This window comes from Musa acuminata, chromosome BXJ2-11 (genome assembly GCF_036884655.1).
Source record: "Musa acuminata AAA Group cultivar baxijiao chromosome BXJ2-11, Cavendish_Baxijiao_AAA, whole genome shotgun sequence".
Lineage (NCBI taxonomy): Eukaryota > Viridiplantae > Streptophyta > Magnoliopsida > Zingiberales > Musaceae > Musa > Musa acuminata.
The window spans coordinates 778137-798599 of record NC_088348.1 but is presented as its reverse complement, the minus strand read 5'-3'; the positions used below and the strand labels follow the sequence as shown (position 1 = coordinate 798599).

At 42.6% G+C, this 20463-nt stretch overlaps 4 protein-coding genes across 9 annotated transcripts; 1 reads left to right on the top strand and 3 right to left on the bottom strand.

Moving 5' to 3' along the window:
- Nucleotides 1–3359: 3359 nt before the first annotated feature.
- On the bottom strand, nt 3360–4297 carry LOC103970104 (protein SMALL AUXIN UP-REGULATED RNA 51-like). The gene has a single exon (XM_009383748.3). It carries the CDS (start codon nt 4202–4204, stop codon nt 3893–3895), a length of 312 nt encoding a protein of 103 aa, XP_009382023.1. The 5' UTR covers nt 4205–4297; the 3' UTR covers nt 3360–3892.
- A 1605-nt stretch (nt 4298–5902) lies between these two features.
- On the top strand, nt 5903–8984 carry LOC135627808 (putative pentatricopeptide repeat-containing protein At3g49142). Its single transcript, XM_065134138.1, has 2 exons — nt 5903–8452; nt 8526–8984. The coding sequence occupies exon 1, from the start codon at nt 5931–5933 to the stop codon at nt 8010–8012; it is 2082 nt and encodes a 693-aa protein (XP_064990210.1). The 5' UTR covers nt 5903–5930; the 3' UTR covers nt 8013–8452; nt 8526–8984.
- Nucleotides 8985–9364: 380 nt separating this feature from the next.
- Nucleotides 9365–11807, bottom strand: LOC135627809 (protein PSK SIMULATOR 3-like). Its single transcript, XM_065134139.1, has one exon. The coding sequence runs from the start codon at nt 11601–11603 to the stop codon at nt 9885–9887; it is 1719 nt and encodes a 572-aa protein (XP_064990211.1). The 5' UTR covers nt 11604–11807; the 3' UTR covers nt 9365–9884.
- A 3339-nt stretch (nt 11808–15146) lies between these two features.
- LOC103970100 (ATP-dependent Clp protease ATP-binding subunit CLPT1, chloroplastic) lies at nt 15147–20076 on the bottom strand. Of its 6 annotated transcripts, none has more exons than XM_065131497.1 (6): nt 19770–20076; nt 19645–19680; nt 19402–19538; nt 16943–17122; nt 15631–15757; nt 15147–15549 (listed from the first exon to the last, which is right to left on the bottom strand). In XM_065131497.1, exons 1-6 carry the CDS (start codon nt 19988–19990, stop codon nt 15528–15530), a joined length of 723 nt encoding a protein of 240 aa, XP_064987569.1. In that variant the 5' UTR covers nt 19991–20076; the 3' UTR covers nt 15147–15527. The 6 variants fall into 6 exon arrangements, with proteins under 6 accessions (XP_064987569.1, XP_009382014.2, XP_064987570.1 ...); XM_009383739.3 differs by having other exon boundaries at nt 15627–15757; nt 19770–20075; XM_065131498.1 differs by having other exon boundaries at nt 15631–15754; nt 19770–20075.
- Between the last annotated feature and the right edge of the window lie 387 nt (nt 20077–20463).

Below are 20463 nucleotides of genomic sequence, written 5' to 3'. Positions count from 1 at the left end.
TGCTTAAGAGCCCAAAGTTGCAACGTGAACAATGAAAGTTTCTGTCACTTTAAAGGAATATAATGTATTCGCTAATGACAAAAGAAGGCATCGCACGATTGAGTTGCTTACGTCAGTCAAAATGTACTACCGCTTGGATGATGGTGGAGGATGCCCGAGAAAAAAAGTGCTTCCATGTGATTGGCCAACAACCTCTCTATGCGCATATTCATATGTTATGATGCAATGATTAGGAGGAGTGGTTGTAACACAAGTGTCCTATTTGTCAGGTAGTGAGGCGGTGGTGAAGAGAGGATACTTCTCATTTTCCATCTTATGTGGTAGAGATTCTGTGTATGTGAGGTAGGTAGTCAACACAATCTCAATAAAATTATGTTATATTGAATTAATTATTTTTATGTGTCTCAAAAAGTATTAGTGGAAGTAGAAAATGAACTGTTGAGAATTTTATTTGGTGTTTTCACTTGGAAATATACATGGTAGAGGATAGTACTATGAAGGATGAAATTGAGAAAGATGATATTAGAAAGAAAGAGAAATCTAATAATTCTTTCCATTATATGAATTATGATAATATATCATATGATTTTTAATAATAAAAATTGTGTTTAAATGTTATCATGATTTATTTTAAATCATGGGAATTATTAATGGAGATAATAATATTTTTAATTAAAAGAGTTTGAAAATGATATGAGATGAATGTGTGATTGAGGAAGCATTCTTGGCTTATGAGATGAATGAGTTTGAAATTTCTTGAAATTTCAAGGAACAACATTCTGGAGGCTACGGTCATTGCTTGCTTGTATAATTTCTGAATTTTATTAGATTCAATCATTATTCAAGAAATTATTTATCATATTTTTTAATCTCTAATTATATATTATGACGATATCGTAAGGGAATATCTACGTGCTAATCTTATATTTTACTCTCGGATAAAATATTTAACTATCAAATTTTATTTTATTCATGACAAAGTTTAAATAGTGATCTATATGTCTCTCATGTCTTATCCTCATTCCAATTTGTATATCCTCCTTCCAATTTGTACATGCTCTTATCAACCCTTTTGTCTTGAAATATAATATTAAAACAAAAGGATGATATTGAGAAATATAATATTAAAATAAACTTTTTCGAACAAATATTAGGAACATCCAATTCGCTTTATTTACAAATAAAATTAATACAAGGTTAAACAGGAAGAACATTATTTATATAGAGACAAGAGGGTGAAAGTTGAGCCACGATAAAATTGTCATGATTCTCACGATCACATGAATTATGATAATATATTACCATAATTTTTAATCATAAAATCGATGTTAATATATTATCAATGATTCTCTTAAATCATGGGAATCATAATAATAATGTCATAACGATATCCTCATCATGAAATGATTGAAACAAATATTTATTATTTATTATTAATTAAAAAATCATATAATTATTCTATTTTGTAATGATCCATATACACTATAATAAATATTTAAGTTAGTCATATCTTTCGCATAGACTATGGAGCAATAAATCAATGCCAATAATGCCAGGATAAGGTAGCAAACATGTGACTTGCCTTTGCTTTCTTTCTTGAATCACTGGAATGATTCTTGTTACTAATAATATTGCATTTACAAGGATAAATAATTCTTGACCTAATAATTCTGCCATGTAGTTATCTTGAATATACATTACTGACCTAATAATTCTGTCAAATGAGATAGAGAGAGGCTCATGCAATCTCTCTCTCTCTCTCTCTCTCTCTCAAACTTTTTTGAAGTGCCAGAGTGCTCGGAATAGCAACATGAAGATTTCTATTGATATATCTTACAGAAGAATGAACAAAGACTTCCTGATTTCTCTCTCTCTCTATATATATAAACTTCCTAGGTTGAAATCCTCGACTGATTCGGCTAGACAAGGTCGATGCAGTGTCTCACCAAAAATATTGGATTTGGCTCATGTTCAAGGTTCTGACTTCCCTGAAACCTTCCATGTGTAATGGACCATTCATTTTCTGCAACAGCATCTTCTTCTTCTTCTTATCACCTCTTTATCTTTAGAGATGGCAATGCAAACTTGACTGGTCCTTACTGTCTTCTCCTAGTTCAGGCAAAAACTTCCTCACCTAGATACTTGTCCTATAGATTAGATGTCATGAGCATAAACTATGAATCAGCACTTGTTTATCTTGGATTACTGATGACAAAGGCGAGGATAAGACGATCCGTAATAGCCTTCTCTTTATCTTTAGAGAAGGCAATGCAAACTTGACTGGTCCTTACTGTCTTCTCCTTGTTCAGGCAAAAAATTCCTCACCTAGATCATAAGATGATGCTTGTCCTATAGATTAGATGTCATGAGCATAAACTATGAATCAGCACTTGTTTGTCTTGGATTACTGATGACAAAGGCGAGGATGAGATGATCCGTAATAGCCTCGAGTTAATAACTAGTTTGTTTTAGCCTAAAGCATCAACCATAGAGCAGCAAAGACTGATTGATGTGGACATATTACTTATAAAGAACTGAGGTACTAATCCAAATTTAACACTGCAAAGTAGATGAGACAAGGAAAGGAAGAACAAAAAAATAGTATTATATAAATATAAGTTCAAATGTCTGGATTCGGAGTCAACCGTCTCAATTTAGCATGTAAGAAAATCTGGGATGGTGAAACATCCAACAAGGTTTAAAAGTTGATGACAGATGCTTGTTCATGTAACCCTTCCTGGTTTTGATTGAATACAGTGGAGCAGCTGCTATTGGATGAAATTGTGGATTGCAGATTTGATACTCATAAGGATGTTTGCCCTGCTTGATCCTTCCAACCCAAAGCAGTCACTGCTGCTGACCAAAATGTGGGGTAGAGAATATGTCTGTGGCAGAAACAAGCAAAGAACACATGGGTGCGCTCATCAGGTACTGTTTCTCTCGCCAGATAGGGAAGAACAGGAATGAGAACTCAGTCGATCACATGCACTTTAGGACAGCTAACAGATAGTGCACAAGGAACATGAACTAGACATTCAAGACTGGGAGGATTTAGCTACCGTGGAGGAGTCCCACTCGATGACTTCCTGCACTTGCCATGGTCAAAGCTCAACAAGAGTTTGATGACTTGGGACTGCTGGTTTTACCTTTCAACTGCCGACGCAGCGAGAAGCCTTCCTTCCGGAAGCAAGTTTGTGCGATTGGAGCTCAGTCCGAGTGTCCTAACGGGAGTTGCTTTCCTTATCTCGTGTTTGATTTGATTTCATGGAAGACAGGTGGATTAAGAGTCACCGTATCTCAACGATGAATCATCTCTTTGGCCTCTTGGTCTACTAATCATGCCAAAGTGGTGCCATAGATGGAGGGTATGAGATTGACGATTTGGATTGTCTGGTTGACTTCTTTGTGCCTGTAAAAGACTTTTGTCCAGCAGAAAGAGATTTCTTGTGCAAACTTACTGAGAAGTTACATGTGTTACTACTGCTCGACAGTTTTGATGCCAAAGTTCGAAAGCTCTCAAGCTTGCACCATATTAACACCTCTTCTTTGTCATCAGCATGATTGCAGGATCGAATGCATTTGTTTATCCTATGTAGCCCATCTTCTGGCAAAAGCTTCTATGATCTCTTGTTCACCAGGTGATTTGAGTTTATGAATTCTTCACGCAGTAAAATGCGAGAACAGTGCATCTGAGAAAGGAGAGATGCATACGAACAGGGGAAGGAGCCCTGTTTTCCCTTGTTCTAGTCGAGTCACTTTTCACCGGGGGGCGCGTGACGCAGGCCGCTCTAAGATCTACAAGTCCAACCCACAGCAGTACATGTGGGGTTTGGGAACAAAAAGAAACAAGGAACACCGGCAGTCGGTGGTGGTGCTTCGGCCTGCGAGGCGTTCACCGGAGCACGGAGGTGAGGGAACGGAAGACGACCTCCTCGCAGGGGATGGTGAGCCCCATGTCGTGGTCGAAGCCGAACTCCTCCTCGGCCTGGCGGAGGAGGCTCTGGAACTCGGGCCGCTTCAGGTAGGAGATGGGCACGATGAAGCGGCTCCGCTTCTCCCCCACGTACACCGCGAAGTGGCCCTTGGGCACGTCCCCCGGCAGCTGCTCGTCCAGGCCCTGCTTCCTCCCCAGGCTCGAGCACCTCTTCAGCATCTGCTTGATGGCCGCCGCCTGCGGAAGCTTGTTGCCCTTCCCGATGGCCATCTCTCTGTACTCACGGCTGGGATTTTGAGATGGAAGACCAGCGGCAGACTGCAGTGGAGTAACGGCGGTTGTTCGAGTCGAAAAAGGGGAGTTAACGGGTGCTATATATAGAGCGAGGAAGTTTGGCACAATGGCATTGCGGTGGGGGAGAGAGCCGGCAGGTCAAGACATGGGTGTGTGCCGTGTCTGGCTAATCTTTCAGTGCCATTGTTGGGCTTGTGAACGTCACAACCTGACCCTCTCTTTTCCCATATCCATCCCAAATCTCTCTCTCTCTCTCTCTCCATGGCTTTGGTTATCTATGAAATAGACACAGGAACAATAATGAAACGAACCAAGACGCAGAGAGAGAACGGGAAGATGGAGAGAGCAGAGCAGAATGCATACACTCTCTCCCTCTCCTTCTCCTTGCATGGACACGGGTGTCCTACACAACCCACAGGAGAGGGGGGCATGAAAGATCACGTGGTTCCTCTGCATGTGTTCCCTTCTTTCCGATCAACTAACATGGGAAAAGCCCAACTAAATTCCTGCCTGCAGTGCAACTAAATCATAGTATTTTTGCAGGATTTGATTCCTATGCATACCAACTGACATAAAATTATGTACGAGATAAGATGACTAAAGATTGGCCGAGTGATAAGAGAGTGGGACTACTGACATTGGTATTGTCCGACATACATTGGATGCATGAGATTCCCTTCTATAGGGAAAGGAAGGGAAGATGATGATAAGCAAGATGAGATGCTTCAAGTAAGAGATTTCCCTTGCAATTGCTTCTGTTTTGCTGGTGTTTTCTTTCCCTTGTAAAAATCTAATACAGAGATTAAGGGCTATCCAAGTTCGAGATGTTACAAGATATGAAGGGAGATGCCACAGCTTGAACGAAGAAGGGGAGAGCAGACCTCGTCGGCACAAATATCGCATAGCATAGAAGATTAGACAATAGAAACTAATATCTAAGATCTCATCTAGAGAATTAATACGAGAAATTCTAAATATGAAGTTTATTAAGGACAAAGTATACAATGCATGTCAACTAGGTAAACAAATAAAAACTAGTTTAAAACTAAAAAATCAAATTAGCACCACTAGACCATTACAATTGATCCATTTGGTCTTATTTGAACCAATTGACACAACAAGTCTAGGAGGAAGTAAATATGCTTATGTAATTGTGGATGACTATACTAGGTACACTTGGACATATTTCTTAGTTCACAAAAGTGGTTGTTTTAAGTGTTTCTCAAAATTTTGTAAACTCACTCAAAACGAAAAAGGCTTCATGATTTCATTAATTCAGAGTAATCACGGTGACGAATTTCAAAACTATGATTTTCAAAATCTTTGTGAAGTTAATGGATATAATCACAACTTCTCCACTCAAAGAAATCCTCAACAAAATGAATTAGTTAAAAGAAAAAATAGAAACCTATAAGAAATGACAAGAACTATATTAAATGAATATAGTATACCCAAGTATTTTTGGGTCGAAGTCGTGAATACAACTTGCTATATCATGAATAGGGTTAAGATCGTCATCATCAAAAACTCCATATGAATTATGAAATAATAAAAAATTAAATATTTCTTATTTTAAAATTTTTGATTATAAATATTATTTTTTTGAATGAAAAGGATGTCTTAGGAACTCTACGTGCCCCCTCTCTATCTAAACCTGTGTGTATTAATTATATAGGGATGACCGGGAAGGCTTAATCGTATCATGTTGACGAGGGCTGCTCCCACTGGCCTCTACGTATCCAGAGAGACCAAACATCGAAGAATCCTCTTTCTCCCCCGCGCCATCTCCCACTACCCCCACGAACTCACCGCGCCTATCGACGCCGACGGAGGCGGCGACTATGAAGGTGGCAATGCCGCCTTAATCCAAGCTCTGGATGACTGCCGCTCCCCGCGCACCCTGCGGTCCCTCCACTCCCGCCTCCTCCACCGCCCGCGTCTCCTCTCGGACCCCGCCGTCCAGATCAAGCTCATGCGCGCCCTCGCCTCGTGCAGAGACCCCCACGGGGCCCGCCGCGTGTTCGACGGTGCGCCCCATAAGAACGCCGTCTTCTTCAACGTCATGATCCGGAGCTACGTCAACCACGGGCTCCACGGCCACGCCTTCCGCCTCTTCGCCGACATGTCCCTGCGCCATCACGTGAGGCCCGACAATTACACATTCCCTTGCGTCCTCAAGGCCTGCGCTGGCTCCGACCACCTCGCCGGCGGGCTTCAACTCCACGGAGCCGTTACCAAGCTTGGCCTCGACACCAATATCTTCGTGGGCAACACGCTTATCGCCTTGTACTGGAGGTGCGGGGGATTGTCAGACGCCTTACGCGTGTTCGATGAAATGCCGACTAAGGATGTTGTGTCTTGGAACGCGATGATTGCTGGGTATGCACAGAACGGCCAGTACGACCGTGCTATCGAGCTCTGCGAGAAGATGGTTGCACTGCGGAAGCCGAAACCTGATGCCGGTACTATGGCGAGTATCTTGCCTGCTATGTCAAACACCAATCAGACCGATATACATCTTATAAGAAAAATGTTCGACGAAATGGGTAAGAAAGATTTGGTTTCTTGGAATGCGATGATTGCAATATATGCAAATAATTCGATGTCAGCAGAGGCAGTAGAGCTCTTCTCAAGGATGGAGATGGCTGGAGTAGAACCCGACGCGGTTACACTTGCCAGTGTTCTGCCTGCTTGTGGTGACTTGTCGGCTCTCTCTCTCGGAAAGAAAATACATGAAGTTATCGAGAGGAAAAGAATGCTCCCCAGTCTGGTGCTGGAGAATGCTCTGGTGGATGCGTACGCCAACTGTGGAAGTTTGGAGGCTGCAAGGGAGGTGTTTGATGGTATGAACGCGAAGGACGTAGTCTCTTGGACTTCCATCGTATCAGCCTATGGGATGCACGGGCATGGCAAGAAAGCCATCGCTCTCTTTGAGCAGATGCGGAAATCAGGCCTGAAACCTGATCCTATTGCCTTTATCTCAATTCTTTCTGCTTGCAGTCATTCGGGACTGCTGAACGAGGGAAAATACTACTTCAAGTGTATGACAGAATGCTATCATTTTGTTCCAAGGATCGAGCACTATGCTTGCATGGTGGACCTCCTAGGCCGTTCTGGACATGTTGATGAGGCTTATGATTTCATTCTGAAGATGCCCATAAAGCCGAACGAGAGAGTGTGGGGGGCATTATTAGGTGCTTGCAGGGTGCATTCAAACATGGAAATCGGGTTGGCTGCTGCAGATCATTTATTCAAATTAGTTCCGGAGCAATCTGGCTATTATGTGCTTTTGTCCAATATCTATGCTAGAGCTGGAAGGTGGGAAGATGTTGTGTCGGTGAGGAATTTGATGACCAACAAAGGAATCAAGAAACTGCCTGGGTGTAGTAATGTTGAGCTTTGGAACAAGGTACATACCTTTCATATAGGTGATAGGTCGCACCCACAATCTAAAGAAATCTATGAGAAATTGGATGTTCTAATGAGGAGGCTGAAGGAGTTGGGATATGTTACCGAGACCGAGACTGCTCTTCATGACGTTGAGGAGGAAGACAAGGAGGGTCATCTTTTGGTGCATAGTGAAAAGCTAGCAATTGCGTTTGTGCTCGTAAATACTACCCCAAAAACCCCAATCCGGATAACGATGAACCTTCGGATGTGCGGGGATTGTCACCGTGCTGCGAAGCTCATTTCGAGCATTGCTGAGCGCGAGATTATCATCAAGCATACTAAGATATTTCACCATTTTGAGCATGGGGTTTGCGCATGTGGAGATTATTGGTGAAAAAGGCCTAATGGTTTGGATCGGTGCATAAGATTCATACCAGTGAAAACACAACGCAGATTTCACCATTATGTGGTGAAAAAGAGAAAATTTGGTTTCGGTGGCTACAGAATTGTTTCGGATGCTTGTGGCTTGGGCTTGGATCCATGTTTTACGGCAAAGCAGTTTGGAGATGTTGGTGTCTATTTGCTACGAAAATAAACAGTTTATCAGCTTTATCTTCTAATTTTCAAAGGAACAACATGATGCTTTTGGAGAAGGTGCAAGGAATTTCTTGTGCTGAAACATTAGGGCAATAGAAAGAAGTTTGTCAAGATGATATCATCATGTTTGAGAGTCATTGTGTGCTTGCCAACATGACACTGTTCCATTCTTACACAGGATCTTGTTTGTCAAAGGATCTACAGCAACCTGATACATTTGGTTGTGTCAATCTCTTGGTAATTGTTTGAAAGATACATTTAACAGTAACTTCTCAATCATCATGGCTTGAGTATCATTTGTTGATTGCAGGTACTCAACGACACTCGCTTGTGGTCAAAATTCCAGGCAGTGGTGATCAGTCTGCTTCAACCTTTTACGTATCGGCAAGTGAGTTTTTGCCTAATACGGATCACTATTCGAAAGTTATCAACAGCATGGAATCGAAAGGAAGCCTTGAGACTGCGGCTGCTTTGAACTGCTAAAATCCCTCATGCAAGGGCATCCTTTTCGTTTTTCCATTCCTCACTCTGAGAGCAAACAGCGTCATGCACGATTGTCAAAAGTGTATTTCTACTTAATGATCTACTAGGTTATGGATCTTCTGTTGTATAACACATCTATTCTGACAGAGGATCGGAACTCCTTTCCTATTTTGATAATTGTATTTGGATTCAAGTCGGATGAGATTCATACATATACAACTAGTCATCTGTAACACCCCGAATCGAATTTTCACATTGGGAGTATTTAAAGATTTGAATTGGTTTATGACTTGATGGGGTTACTGTCAATAATTTGAGCTTAACCATTTTAGGTTAGTGATTTGGTTAATTATCCCATGATAAACATAGATTTGAGTGGATAAATCATTTAAGAATTAGTTTAAACAATTAGTGCCATGGAATTTGGGTACTGCAAATTCATGGATGTTGTGCATGTTAGTCATTCCCAACTTAACCGGTGATTTGAGATGTGTTCACATATGCCTTCAACGACCGCACAGGTGCAGTGCTTTCCAGAATCAATAAGCCATTCTTGATTTCCTTTAAGGCGACAAAAAAATAGTATGATTCTTATTTTTTTTACATTACTAATGAGGATTTCTATTATGCTTATAAGGGCGAAAAAATTGCAGCAATAATAGCATATGAGGATAAATACTATCATGTATATTAACGAACAGCCAAACATACATGCAGGAGACCACAAGAAAGGATGGTGAGCTAAGGATGCAGAGAAGAAGTCACCCTTAAAGAGGAGAACACGAGAAAGGCCAGCTGCAGGCGTCGTCCGCAATTACCCATTGCAGGGGAGGGGAAAAGGCCTGTTGAACACCATCGAGCATTGTGGCGGATTCGCCATAATTGCCTCCACCAAACCCCCCCGACTTGTCAGATGTGTGAGCTATCCGCGAGGACATGGCACATGAGAGAACAAAGAGGAACCCAAACTTGGCTATTTCATTCACCATCAGGTTTCCCAAGTTACCAGAAACTACAGAGAAAGGAAATGAAAGCTCGATCTGCATGTTAGTTTGGACATGGCAGAGAACAAGAGACGGAAGGAGAAGGCACGATGTGGCCCTGTACAAACCAGTTCGACCCCGGCCTTGAACTCGAACCAAATAGGGATGAACATATGGAAGCAGTACCAGTGGGATTCCCTCGCTTAGTGTTGGAGTCCTCCATGGTCTGCAGCAAGCGCCAGGGCGCTCATCTCCCTCTCGAACCTCCACAGGTAATTGAGCCCCACGAGCAGCTCCGTCACGGCGGTCTCCACCTTGACCCTGTTGGCGAAGTAGAGCGTCTGCAGCAGGAGTACGTTGGCCCTGGGCGCCGCCGCGCTCCGCCGCTCGAAGCTCCGCTCCCCCTGCCACCTTATGGTGTCGTGCGCCACCGGTCCAAGCCACTCCGCGATCCGCGCCAACGCCGCCCTCCACTCCGCCGCTAGCCCCGAGTCCCGCGCCGACCCCCACCCCACCCCTTTCAGCCTCGCCCGTAGCTGCCCCCGCACGCTCGCCGTCAGCATCCCGTACAGATCGTCCCTCGCTTCCGCCCCCACCGCCCTCGGCGAACGGATCATCTTCTCGAGCACGATGATCAAGTTCGCGTAGTGCAGCGCCAGCGCCGTCGCGCCCAGCGTCGACGGTGGCGGTGCCAGCATCGTCGAGCTGGTCTCGAAGAAGCCACCTTGCTCTTGCTTCGACGGAAGCACCAGTGGCCCCGACGAGAACTTCCAAGGTAGCGAAATAGTGTCGGAGGACGGGAACACTGTAGCGGACCCCGACAGGCTTCGAGGCAAGGGATATGATTCACTGCCGACGCGGAAGACGTGCTTTATTCTGGCGACCACCGTGAACACCGACCGTGCCAGCAGCGACACGACGGCGTCGAAGGTGCAGCTCCACAGAGATGTCTGTTTCAAGTACTTGACCTGCTGCTTCTGCCAGAAGATCTTCTGCTGGATCTCAGCCACCATGGCGAGCCTGCTCGTCGACATGATCCGGTTGTATCCGCCACCGCAGTGAACGATCTTTCTTAGGCTGTGCTCCGCCTCCGACATCTCGTCCATCTCCTTGTATAGCGCCGCCGTCGACGCCACGTACCGATCCATCTTCTTGGCCTTCGAGTCCATCTCCTTCCATCCCACGGCCCATCGGTTGGCGTCGTGGCCGAAGTCGGAGAACTCCCTGAAGCTTCGGCAGAATCCTCGTAGGGCCGGGTCGCTGCATCGCTGGCTTAACATGGAGACCGAATCCGCCACGAGGCGGAGCGACTCGACCAGCTCCGCGCAGGCGAGGCCGAGGAGGAAAGACTCGTCATCGGACACGATCTTCCTGATGCCTGGTAGAGCGATGGTCTCGTTGCGAAGTCGCGCGATCTGCGCATCGGATAGCGACCGCCAAAGGTGGAGCAGCTTCGACATGAGGCCGGCTATCTCGAAGGCGAGGATGCCAACGCTACTGGCCTTCTTACGGTTGAGAATGGAGCTGGCGGCGTCGGCGTTCACCGTCGTTCGCACGGTGTCCAGCCCGGTGGAGATGGCCGATTTCACTCGGCTCAGCCATGACTCCAGCGCCATGGTGCTCATGCTTAATGGAACCAAAAGGAAGAGGAGGCTGTGTGTGGGGGGAGAACTCTTTGTACAAAGCCGAGAGAGAGAGAGAGAGAGAGAGAGAGAGAAATAATCAGAGATGGGGTTGCAGGGATAAGGGTCATAAAATAAGAGCAGCGAGGAAAAGCTGTTGCGTTGTTGTGTTAGCTCAGCTCTCATGGCATGTTGAAAGCCAACAAGCACAGAGAAAAGGAGGCAGCAGCGTAGATTATAAATAGATTGAAGCCTTATCTTTTCCTTTTTGACTTGCTGTAGATTCCCACTCCCCTCCATCTCCACCACTACTTGACTTGAATCAATAATACTTAGGTCATAAGATGTACGAGCAGCACTGGGGCTGCTGTTTAGCCAAGTCTCCCTTGAGAAGAACACAAAAGCTCGCAGTTTCGGTGGCCATATTGGTGGGGCTGCTGCAGAAGCACGACGGAGAGATAAAAGAGTCTTCTTTGTTGGTTTCTTCTTCCCTCGTCATCTATCGCTTCTCTTCTCGAACCTCACCCCGGGCTTTGCTGGTAGCAATAATTAGTGCCGGTAAGGGACCATCAACCTTCCTTTCGCGGCAATACTTCTCCTCCCTTTGACGCAGCAGCTTTCAAGCAACTCCATGGGAGAAAGTGCAGGTTGTAGTCGCCACTTTGGGCAGGTGATGAGTAGGGAACGCCTGGATCCGACACAGGATCTGGATCTCGATCGACTCGAATCGATGTCGCTTGACCCGCTCGAATTCGATCCGTTTTCAGCTTTGACTTTATCCTAAATCGAACATGATCGACCTATGCACATACACCATATGTGTTTATCTGATTACATTAAGATTCGTGTCTTAGGGATTTGTTTGTTGCAATGTGGATATCGACCGTACGTTTGTGTGGGCACAAATGCCCCCACCTTTCTGGGGGGTTTGACCGATGAAAGTGGCACGCTTTTTAAAGTGGGAAATGGTGAGTGGTCCACCGCCCACAAATAAGATCACACTCACTACTCTATATATATATACATATATATACATATATATATATATATATATATACATACATATATATATGCCAGGTCCCAAATAATAAATTCACATTAAAATCCAGTCACTATCATGTGAGGTGTTTCTGCTAAACCTCCTTGTCGGAATGCTACATGAAAAACTAGTTTTTGTCTCGTTCAATTTAATTGCTATATGAATATTTCTGCCCTACTATATATATATATATATATATAATGTTGATAGATCTGAAAAGTCAAAATAAGAGTGTGGGAGATGGGGTCCACCATTGGAGACAGATGTGACCCACAAAACGAGCAGCCATCATGCAAGGAAGGATGCTTGGAACTCGAAGAAAGTGTTGCTCCACAACGGGAACCACGCGCGATCGCATATCGACCAATTGACCCACTCGCATCTTATTCTCTTGACTTTTGTGGCACCCATCGAACAGCCGTTGACTCGTCCGATACTGACCAAACTGTGTTCTTCCACTTTCTTATCAAAAGCCCGCCTGCTGACCAGACCCAACTTTCTGTTCCTGCTCTAATCCTTGATTTAGTTTGCAAAAGCTTCAGCAGTGTATAAAGGATAATTTGAACAGCCTGTCTGTGGAATATACACACGCACAAAAGCACGAAGATAGTGCCCCCGTAAGATGGTGCTCATAACAAGGATACCTATATTGGATCGATGCAAAATATGATTTACAAGCGAGAGGCTTTATGAGTATATTGCTATTGTTGTTGCTACAGTTTTGACGACGATAGCAGCAGCTACGATTGCGATAGCGACGGTTGCGATTGTGACGACGGCGGTTGCGATTGCGACGACGTCGGTTGCGACTGCGACGGCTGCGATGATGGCAGAGGAGAAATCTATAGTAATGTTGCAGTGTTGCTACTACAATAAAAGAGGAAGCTGCAACATAGGAAGAAGCTGCAGTAGAGGAGGAAGCTGCAACAAAAGAGGTAGGAGGTAGCTACAATGAGGAAGAAAGGTGGGGCAATGCTGGTGAGCACAACACTAGAGACATTGCAGGTGAAGGGAATGGACGTTGGCGCAGAGTGACAGTGGAGAAGACAATTGCCGTTCGTCGAAGAGGAAAGATTTGTCGCACCGATGGGCTGACGATGGAAAAGCAATGGTAGAAAACTTTTTCTTTTGCCATCAGAGATGGAGAAGCAATAGTGATAAGTCGGCAACGAGAAGGAAGAAGAGAGCTTGCTCTAGGCAAGCAGCTCTGATACCATAATGAAAAGAATAGAAGATAAGAAGCTAAGCTTTATTGAAGAAGTTTTAGCTTTAATGCATTAGCTAGGGATTAGGAGGATGAATTTTCCTCAATAGAGAGGATTTTTCTCAATAGAATAAGGATTTTCCTCACATGATAGATAATATTTCCTTATATAATTGGGAAAATTTTATCTCCTATCAGAATCATAGTCTATCGAAGTCAAAATACCAAAGTACTTCTTCAAGAATGAGTTCAGTAAGCGTGGAACAAGATCACCGTAGCGGAATATAAGCTTCAAAATGATCAAACTTCAAACGGAAGTACTACGATGGCGAAGTACAAGCAGAAGAAGCTCTGACAAGGCAGTATCCAAAGGCAAGTAGAATTAGGTATGTTGGCCATTTACTTGATCTCCATCCATAAAAGGAGTCTACCGGAGATTAGACCCCCCCCAAATGTATAATGGTGCAGCCACTGCAAATTTACTCGAGAGGGACCAGAGAACAGCCGAGGTGTTTATGGAAGAAATTTTGCAGACTGATGGGTTGATTGAAGTGGATGTGAGAGTTGATGAAGGAACAACAAAAATCTTAGGTTTTGGGAATCCAGGTGGCTCAGTGAACATAGGGCGAAGTGGGCGGCGGGCTCCATCAACCCTACATCAAGCTCTCGAAGGACTCCGGAAGAGCACGACAGTGGAGGAGGAGGAGGAGGTGGGTGGAGGGATGGCCCCCCCGTCTCTTGTGGGGACGAACACGCTCGCTTCCACTCGATGCCGGTCGGGGGATGGTCAGCTGTGACGCGGACCTTTGTGACAATTACTCGGATCCCACCATGGAAGATGTGGTGTTCCATCAACCTGCGCTACTGTGTGAGTGCAGTGTCAATGATGAGATGACCAGCTACCTCCCTCCCCATTACTAGTACTTAAAGATGCTTCTTCTCTTCCCTTGCAGGCTTCCGCACAGAGAGAGAGAGAGAGAGAGAGAGAGAGAGGGACGTTACACTTTAGGTGGACAATATATATATATATACAGGACAACTCGAGCGATCGCCAACCCATGCTTTTCTCGCTTGCTTGTTTTGGGTGCAAGAGAACGGCGTGGAACAACCCCACGGACGAGTTGCCACGGCTTACCTTCTAAGGAGTGCTGGTCAAAAGTTGAGTCAACGAGCTGTTTACCTATGGAATAAGCTTCCCCTACTCATTTTGGCAGTGAAACACTATATTAAATAGGCATTGAGATCGTGGAGCGAAAGGATGCGCGTATATATGCTGGCAACTATCGGGTCCATGTCACCTCCTGCATTGGTCCATCTTCCTGAGTTGGATTCAGGGGATTATGCTCTTCAGATTGACTGACTTCACCCTGGAAAGGATGTGGGACATCAGCTCTCAACCTCTCTTTTCCACATACCACATCAGCCCTTAAGCGTTTTACGGGTGAGACAGTCTACTAGTTGCTCCTCTTCCAAATGTATTGGCTCATAAGAGCTGTAGTCAACAAATGCCTCGGAGTATATATATATATATATATATATATACACACACACGATAGGAAGTTGCCCGTTATGCATACAAGTCAGTAACGGAACCAATTCGAAAGCAAACGAAGATTACAATTTCAAATTGAAGAAGAGTACGTGACAATTCATACCTTAATCGATGGTGAAGCCAATATCAAGAACAACAGTGATGGCCGGTGCAAAACTAGAATCAGATGGTCTGCAATGAAGCAAGAACCCAATTCAAGCATCAACTGTATTCGATTACAAGAGGCATTGACCTACTAAAAATGCTCTGATAACAAGCATAAAATGATGCAACACATCCGGGAGATACCAAAAGTCCCCTAATAGGCCATGTCTTAACCTCGCAAGCAGTTTGCTTCAAACTGAGTTTCTAGGAAGCAATCAGCTTAACAGAAATCCTGGTTGGAAACTCTGAATCAGTTTTCGACGTCAGGCAGCCTCTATCGGTATTTCATGACGATATCCTTATCAGCCTGAAGGTAAACCAAATATTGTTAAATCCAAATATCCGATTACATCGTCTCAAAAGACAGGCTAGATAAACACTTACAGACTTGGCCAGCTCACTTGCTTTCTCATCATCAAAACCTAAGGAAGCCAATATCTTATGACCAGCTGATTCTTTCTCAGACCATATACCCAGAAGCAAATGTGCTGTGGTTATTTCTCCATCCTCACCTGCTACCATTATAACAAAGAAAGACGACAACATGTACTCATTCACTAAATTATTACCTGGGATTGCAACATGTAATACATTATTTCTACAAAAATTAAGTATTTCTCAGTAAATACTATGAGACCAAAAGTCAACTGCTAATTAAATTTCACATATTTTTAACAAAGAATCTGCCCATCCCAAAGCTAGGCTGCTAAATCATCAAACTGAACTGCAAACTATGCTCCACATATCATCAGTTAAGCTGATTTAATAACTCTCAGAAGCTTTTCAGACCTAACATTTCTTTTCACCGAACCTTGTGTCAGGCCAAGACTAGTTATGAGAACATAGCATCCTTTCTTCATCAGGCAATGCTTATATCTGAATTGTAAGTTCATATCTCTCTTCTTTCTTTTTTCAAAGTACTGTCATGTATTAAATGTTTTGGTTGACGAAATTGTCAAGTGGTTGTCCATTTAGCTTCTTCAAAGTCAACAACCTCATAGCATAGCAAAAAAAGAGTTCCTCAATCCCAAAAGTTCATCTCTCTCTTTTTGTTTCAAAGGACTCTCATGTATTAAGTATTTTGGTTGACGAAATTGTCAAGTGGTTGTCCATTTAGCTTGTTCAAAGTCAACAACAACCTCATAGCATAGCAAAAAAAGAGTTCCTCAGCCCCAAAAGTTCCTCATGTCTCATTTGTCATATCAAACCATTTATCATCTAACAGAAAATCCACTTACCACATAACAACCCAAAGAGTATTGAAGAGTTTATAAAAAAAATTGTTGGTGTTTTGAACTACAAATGGGGTTGATTATAATTGACATTTTCTTCTTGATTTCGATGCATATTGATGTTCTGATTTAGACTAACTAATAGTGCATACATCAAATCCTAGTCATAACTTGGATTTTACAGAAATCATCCATAAGAAACTAAAAATTGCTTCATTAAAAAAAAGATTTTGTTCTACTGAGAATTTGTATGAAAATCATAAACCAAGAAGACAAGTCATGCCTCAAAAATGATGTCCATGTTACAGAAAAGTGCATATTAAGATCCAACAATGAACCACATATTTGATGCCAAATGAAACAAATTAGTTCTCCTGTTTTAAGTTCTGAAGCAGGTTCAGACAGACACACCAAGAAAAGCTCACTTTAACATCATGCGAACAGTATTAAGTGATATAGGAAACTAACCTGATTTTAGTTTCTCATCAACAGCCCAATCTAGTGCCCTTTGTGCCGGTTCCGTCAACGGAGGATGCTCAGGGCTAAAAAAGTACATATCTGATTTACCTAATAACTTGACAGTTTCCTCGCGCAACTTAAAAACAGTAATCCCATTTGCACGTAGAAACTTTGCTGTTTCACTTGTTCCTGAGAGAAACCATATCATCAGATGCGAAGCGGAGACAGTTCAGTCATGCAAATGCAGATCAGAATAGAGGATGTGCCGTTCCTCTGAAGCTTAATTTGCAAGTCATTCGATCATGAAGTGAGCATATTAAAGTATTTTTGGATTAAAAAAAAGAAAGCTTTTAAGAGATGACCTCAAACTGTTAAAGCAAGAGTCTATCAGGAAAAGCAGAGAAACCATAATTATTAAACCAAATTTTCATTTATTCTCTTCTTTAAAATATCCTATCAGTTGGAAAATAGGATCTTACCGGGAAACTAACCTCGAAACTTAGTTATACGGTACCTTATTTTTTAATTTGGCAACTCTAAGGGAAAAGTAAGATAGGTTTCTGCAGCACTTGAGCATACTTCTGACTTTAGGAGAATGGATGAGCTTCCAACCATGCCACCATATGTACTGCACCAGCCTCAAAACCAACATACGGGATTAAGGTACGATATGTTATAACAACTGATACAAGTATAGCTAGTCCCTACACTAAAAGCTGTCTCCATGCTATAATCCTTGGCATGCCTAAGAAAGCTTTGGCAACTGCTAGTACAAATACAGTTAAAACCAATGAATACCAATATTAAAAGTCAGCTATATGGATTTTTTCTGTCAATCAGCTCTGATGAGAGTAGCAATCTTCGTCAAACGATGACACAAAATTCCTCCTTTTGATTTCTCATACAATGTATTTAAATTTTCAATATCTCTGTCTGCACCAATAATCGAAACAGCTTACTTCACCTGACTGGTGTAGCCATAGGTCTCGTTTGACCACCTTAAATTGTTTTCCCGCATTTCATCCTTGAAACAACTCCTGATCGTTCACAAATGTTGTTTTCAAGCTGACCAATAATCTGATTTTCAAGGATAATATGCTTTAGAACCACTTTATACACTTTTCCCCATAATTTAAGAGCACACTTTACTGAATAAGTAGAATTCTATACAGGAGATCACAACTGAACAAATGAAGCTTGTCCAGCAAGACAATGTGCATGCTAATTTAATGATAAAGCATTTCCAAAGAAAGATGACTGATTTAGACCCAAAATTGTAGTTAATTGACAAAGTGACAAAAGTTTTGCTTTCACTTATTTTCCTTATATCCAACATTGTGAATATATATCCCACCAGATAGACAACTTGTATCTTTATCACCACTTGAAGTGTTGGTTATCTTTAGATCAGAGCATCACTAGGATTTATTGCATGACACTTTTTGCAGTTATAAAGACATAAAAAGTGAGCTTCTCCATTTTCATTTTGCAGTTCCAGTTGGGAAAAAAGAAGTCCAAAAACATCAAGTAGCCTAAAGTTAAAGGTAAAAGTAACAATAAAACAGACAGTGCAATTACTTAAACATTATTGTTTTATTTTGGATGTTCCATTTGATATTTATAAAAATAATACTACAAGTATATTAGAAGAAGAAACATATGCAATATCTACACCAAGATGAGGCATACGCTGTCTATTTGGTGCAATATATTCCTCTGCAAATAAATCTGCTCAAACTGCAATTTATACAAGATTTTTCATAATGCATGAATCCATAAGGTATCACACCAAAAAATTATGCTCAAAATACCTCAAAGGCTACTGATATATATCACTGTGATGGAAATTAAGCCAAAGAGGAGAGCCAGACGAAGCAATTTTGATAAGCATACGGTCTTTCGGGAAATAGGTGAGCAACTTTGAGCAAGAGGAATTTATGGATTCAGTTCTTTTCTTGTCTTTGTTTGAAAATTGATACATTTATGTTTATAATATAGAATTCTTCATTTTATTTTCTGGTTGCGTTGGTCACCGATGAGATTCTTTTCAGCAAATCCCTCCCAATTTAAGAGAAGCTTGAAAGAATATCGTAATCAAAGCATGGTAGAACCAGCATTCCCAGTCACAGCAACCAGTAAACTGGTTATGCAACATGTTCTACTTTGATAGGCTTTTCTCACTAGCTTGTCCTCAGAATTTTGAGCAAATCCCTCCAAACTTAAGAGAAGCTTCAAGGAATATTGTAATCAAAGCATGGTAGAACCAGAATCCCAAGGCACGGTAACCAGTTAAAACTGGTTATGGTTCAACTTTGATGGGCTTTACTCACTAGCTCGTTCTCAGACTTGTGTCATCTTCTCAGGTATGTAATACGTATATAGTTCATCAAATGTAGTATAGAGAAAATTACTAAACAATTACTAAATCAAAGCAAATAACTTGTTACATCTAAAGAGATCCAACTGACCCTCGACCAAGATGCCCATGAGGAGGGCCTCCGTCCCCGTCTTGGGGTACTTGAGCTTCCGCGCCTCCAACTCCGCCATGCCGAAGGCCTTTATGGCCCTCAGCGACCATCTGTCCCATTCATTACCACCTCCATTACTACCCAAAAACAAGCCTTATCAAGATCAAAACCACCCCCATCGCCTCAAGACAAGCAAAATCCACACAAGAAACAGAAACCCAAGAACCCCCTAAAGCAGCTTACCTGGGCAACTTCTCTGCCGACGCCCTCTCCGGCTTTCTGATCCAACGATGAACGAGAGAACAAACAATCAAAAACGAATCCAAGTAAAGGAAATTGGGTGTGGGGATCTGAGAGTAGAGGCTTACGCGGTGGGGAGAATGGAGACGACGGAGGCTGCGGAGCGGAGGCTTGGCCTCGGGAAGAGCAGGGACGGGGCGACGGAGATGGGGATGGCGAAAAGAAAGCTCCGGAGGCGGACAGCGTGATGGTTGGGCGGCGGCGACAGGGAGGACATGGACTTGACGGGCGCGGAGGAGCGGGATGAGGCGGTGGGGATGGGGAGGAAGGAGAGAATTCGAGCCGCCATTTCCCTATCGATCGCGGAGGAAGGGTGGGAAGGACTGATGTTTGCGTGGAGAGGATGGGATTGAGGTGTTGAAAGAGAGGCAATGTAATAATAATGGTGCTATATTCGATTCCATGGACGGAACCACATCACTTAACCCAACCGCTTCCTTCGCCGCCGACTTCCGCTGCCACTTTCTATTACTTAGTTATTGAACAATTTATCGAAAAATATATTTTTCGATATTTGGTTTTTATCCAAGAATATATTTTTTAGATTTTGATCAAAATATATTTTTTTAAATAATAAATAATGATATTTATTCTTTGATTAGGTTTGACTTATTTTTTTTAGATGAATCGAAGTTACATTCAATTATATTCGAATTACACTCGATCGCATATTTAACATAAAAATATATTATTTAAAATTTAATTATCTTATATATATATATATATATATATATATATATTAAAAATATTACTAAACATATT

Bases quoted from the DNA above. Each gene is read 5' to 3' on its own strand.
- LOC103970104 (XM_009383748.3), bottom strand. From the start codon at position 4,204: ATGGCCATCGGGAAGGGCAACAAGCTTCCGCAGGCGGCGGCCATCAAG.
- LOC135627808 (XM_065134138.1), top strand. From the start codon at position 5,931: ATGTTGACGAGGGCTGCTCCCACTGGCCTCTACGTATCCAGAGAGACC.
- LOC135627809 (XM_065134139.1), bottom strand. From the start codon at position 11,603: ATGGAGGGGAGTGGGAATCTACAGCAAGTCAAAAAGGAAAAGATAAGG.
- LOC103970100 (XM_009383739.3), bottom strand. From the start codon at position 19,990: ATGGCGGCTCGAATTCTCTCCTTCCTCCCCATCCCCACCGCCTCATCC. The intron at 19,681-19,769 runs GTAAGCCTCTAC...TCGTTGGATCAG, and splicing joins GTCTCCATTCTCCCCACCGC to AAAGCCGGAGAGGGCGTCGG. The intron at 17,123-19,401 runs GTCAGTTGGATC...GGTTTCTCTCAG, and splicing joins CATGGGCATCTTGGTCGAGG to GAACAAGTGAAACAGCAAAG.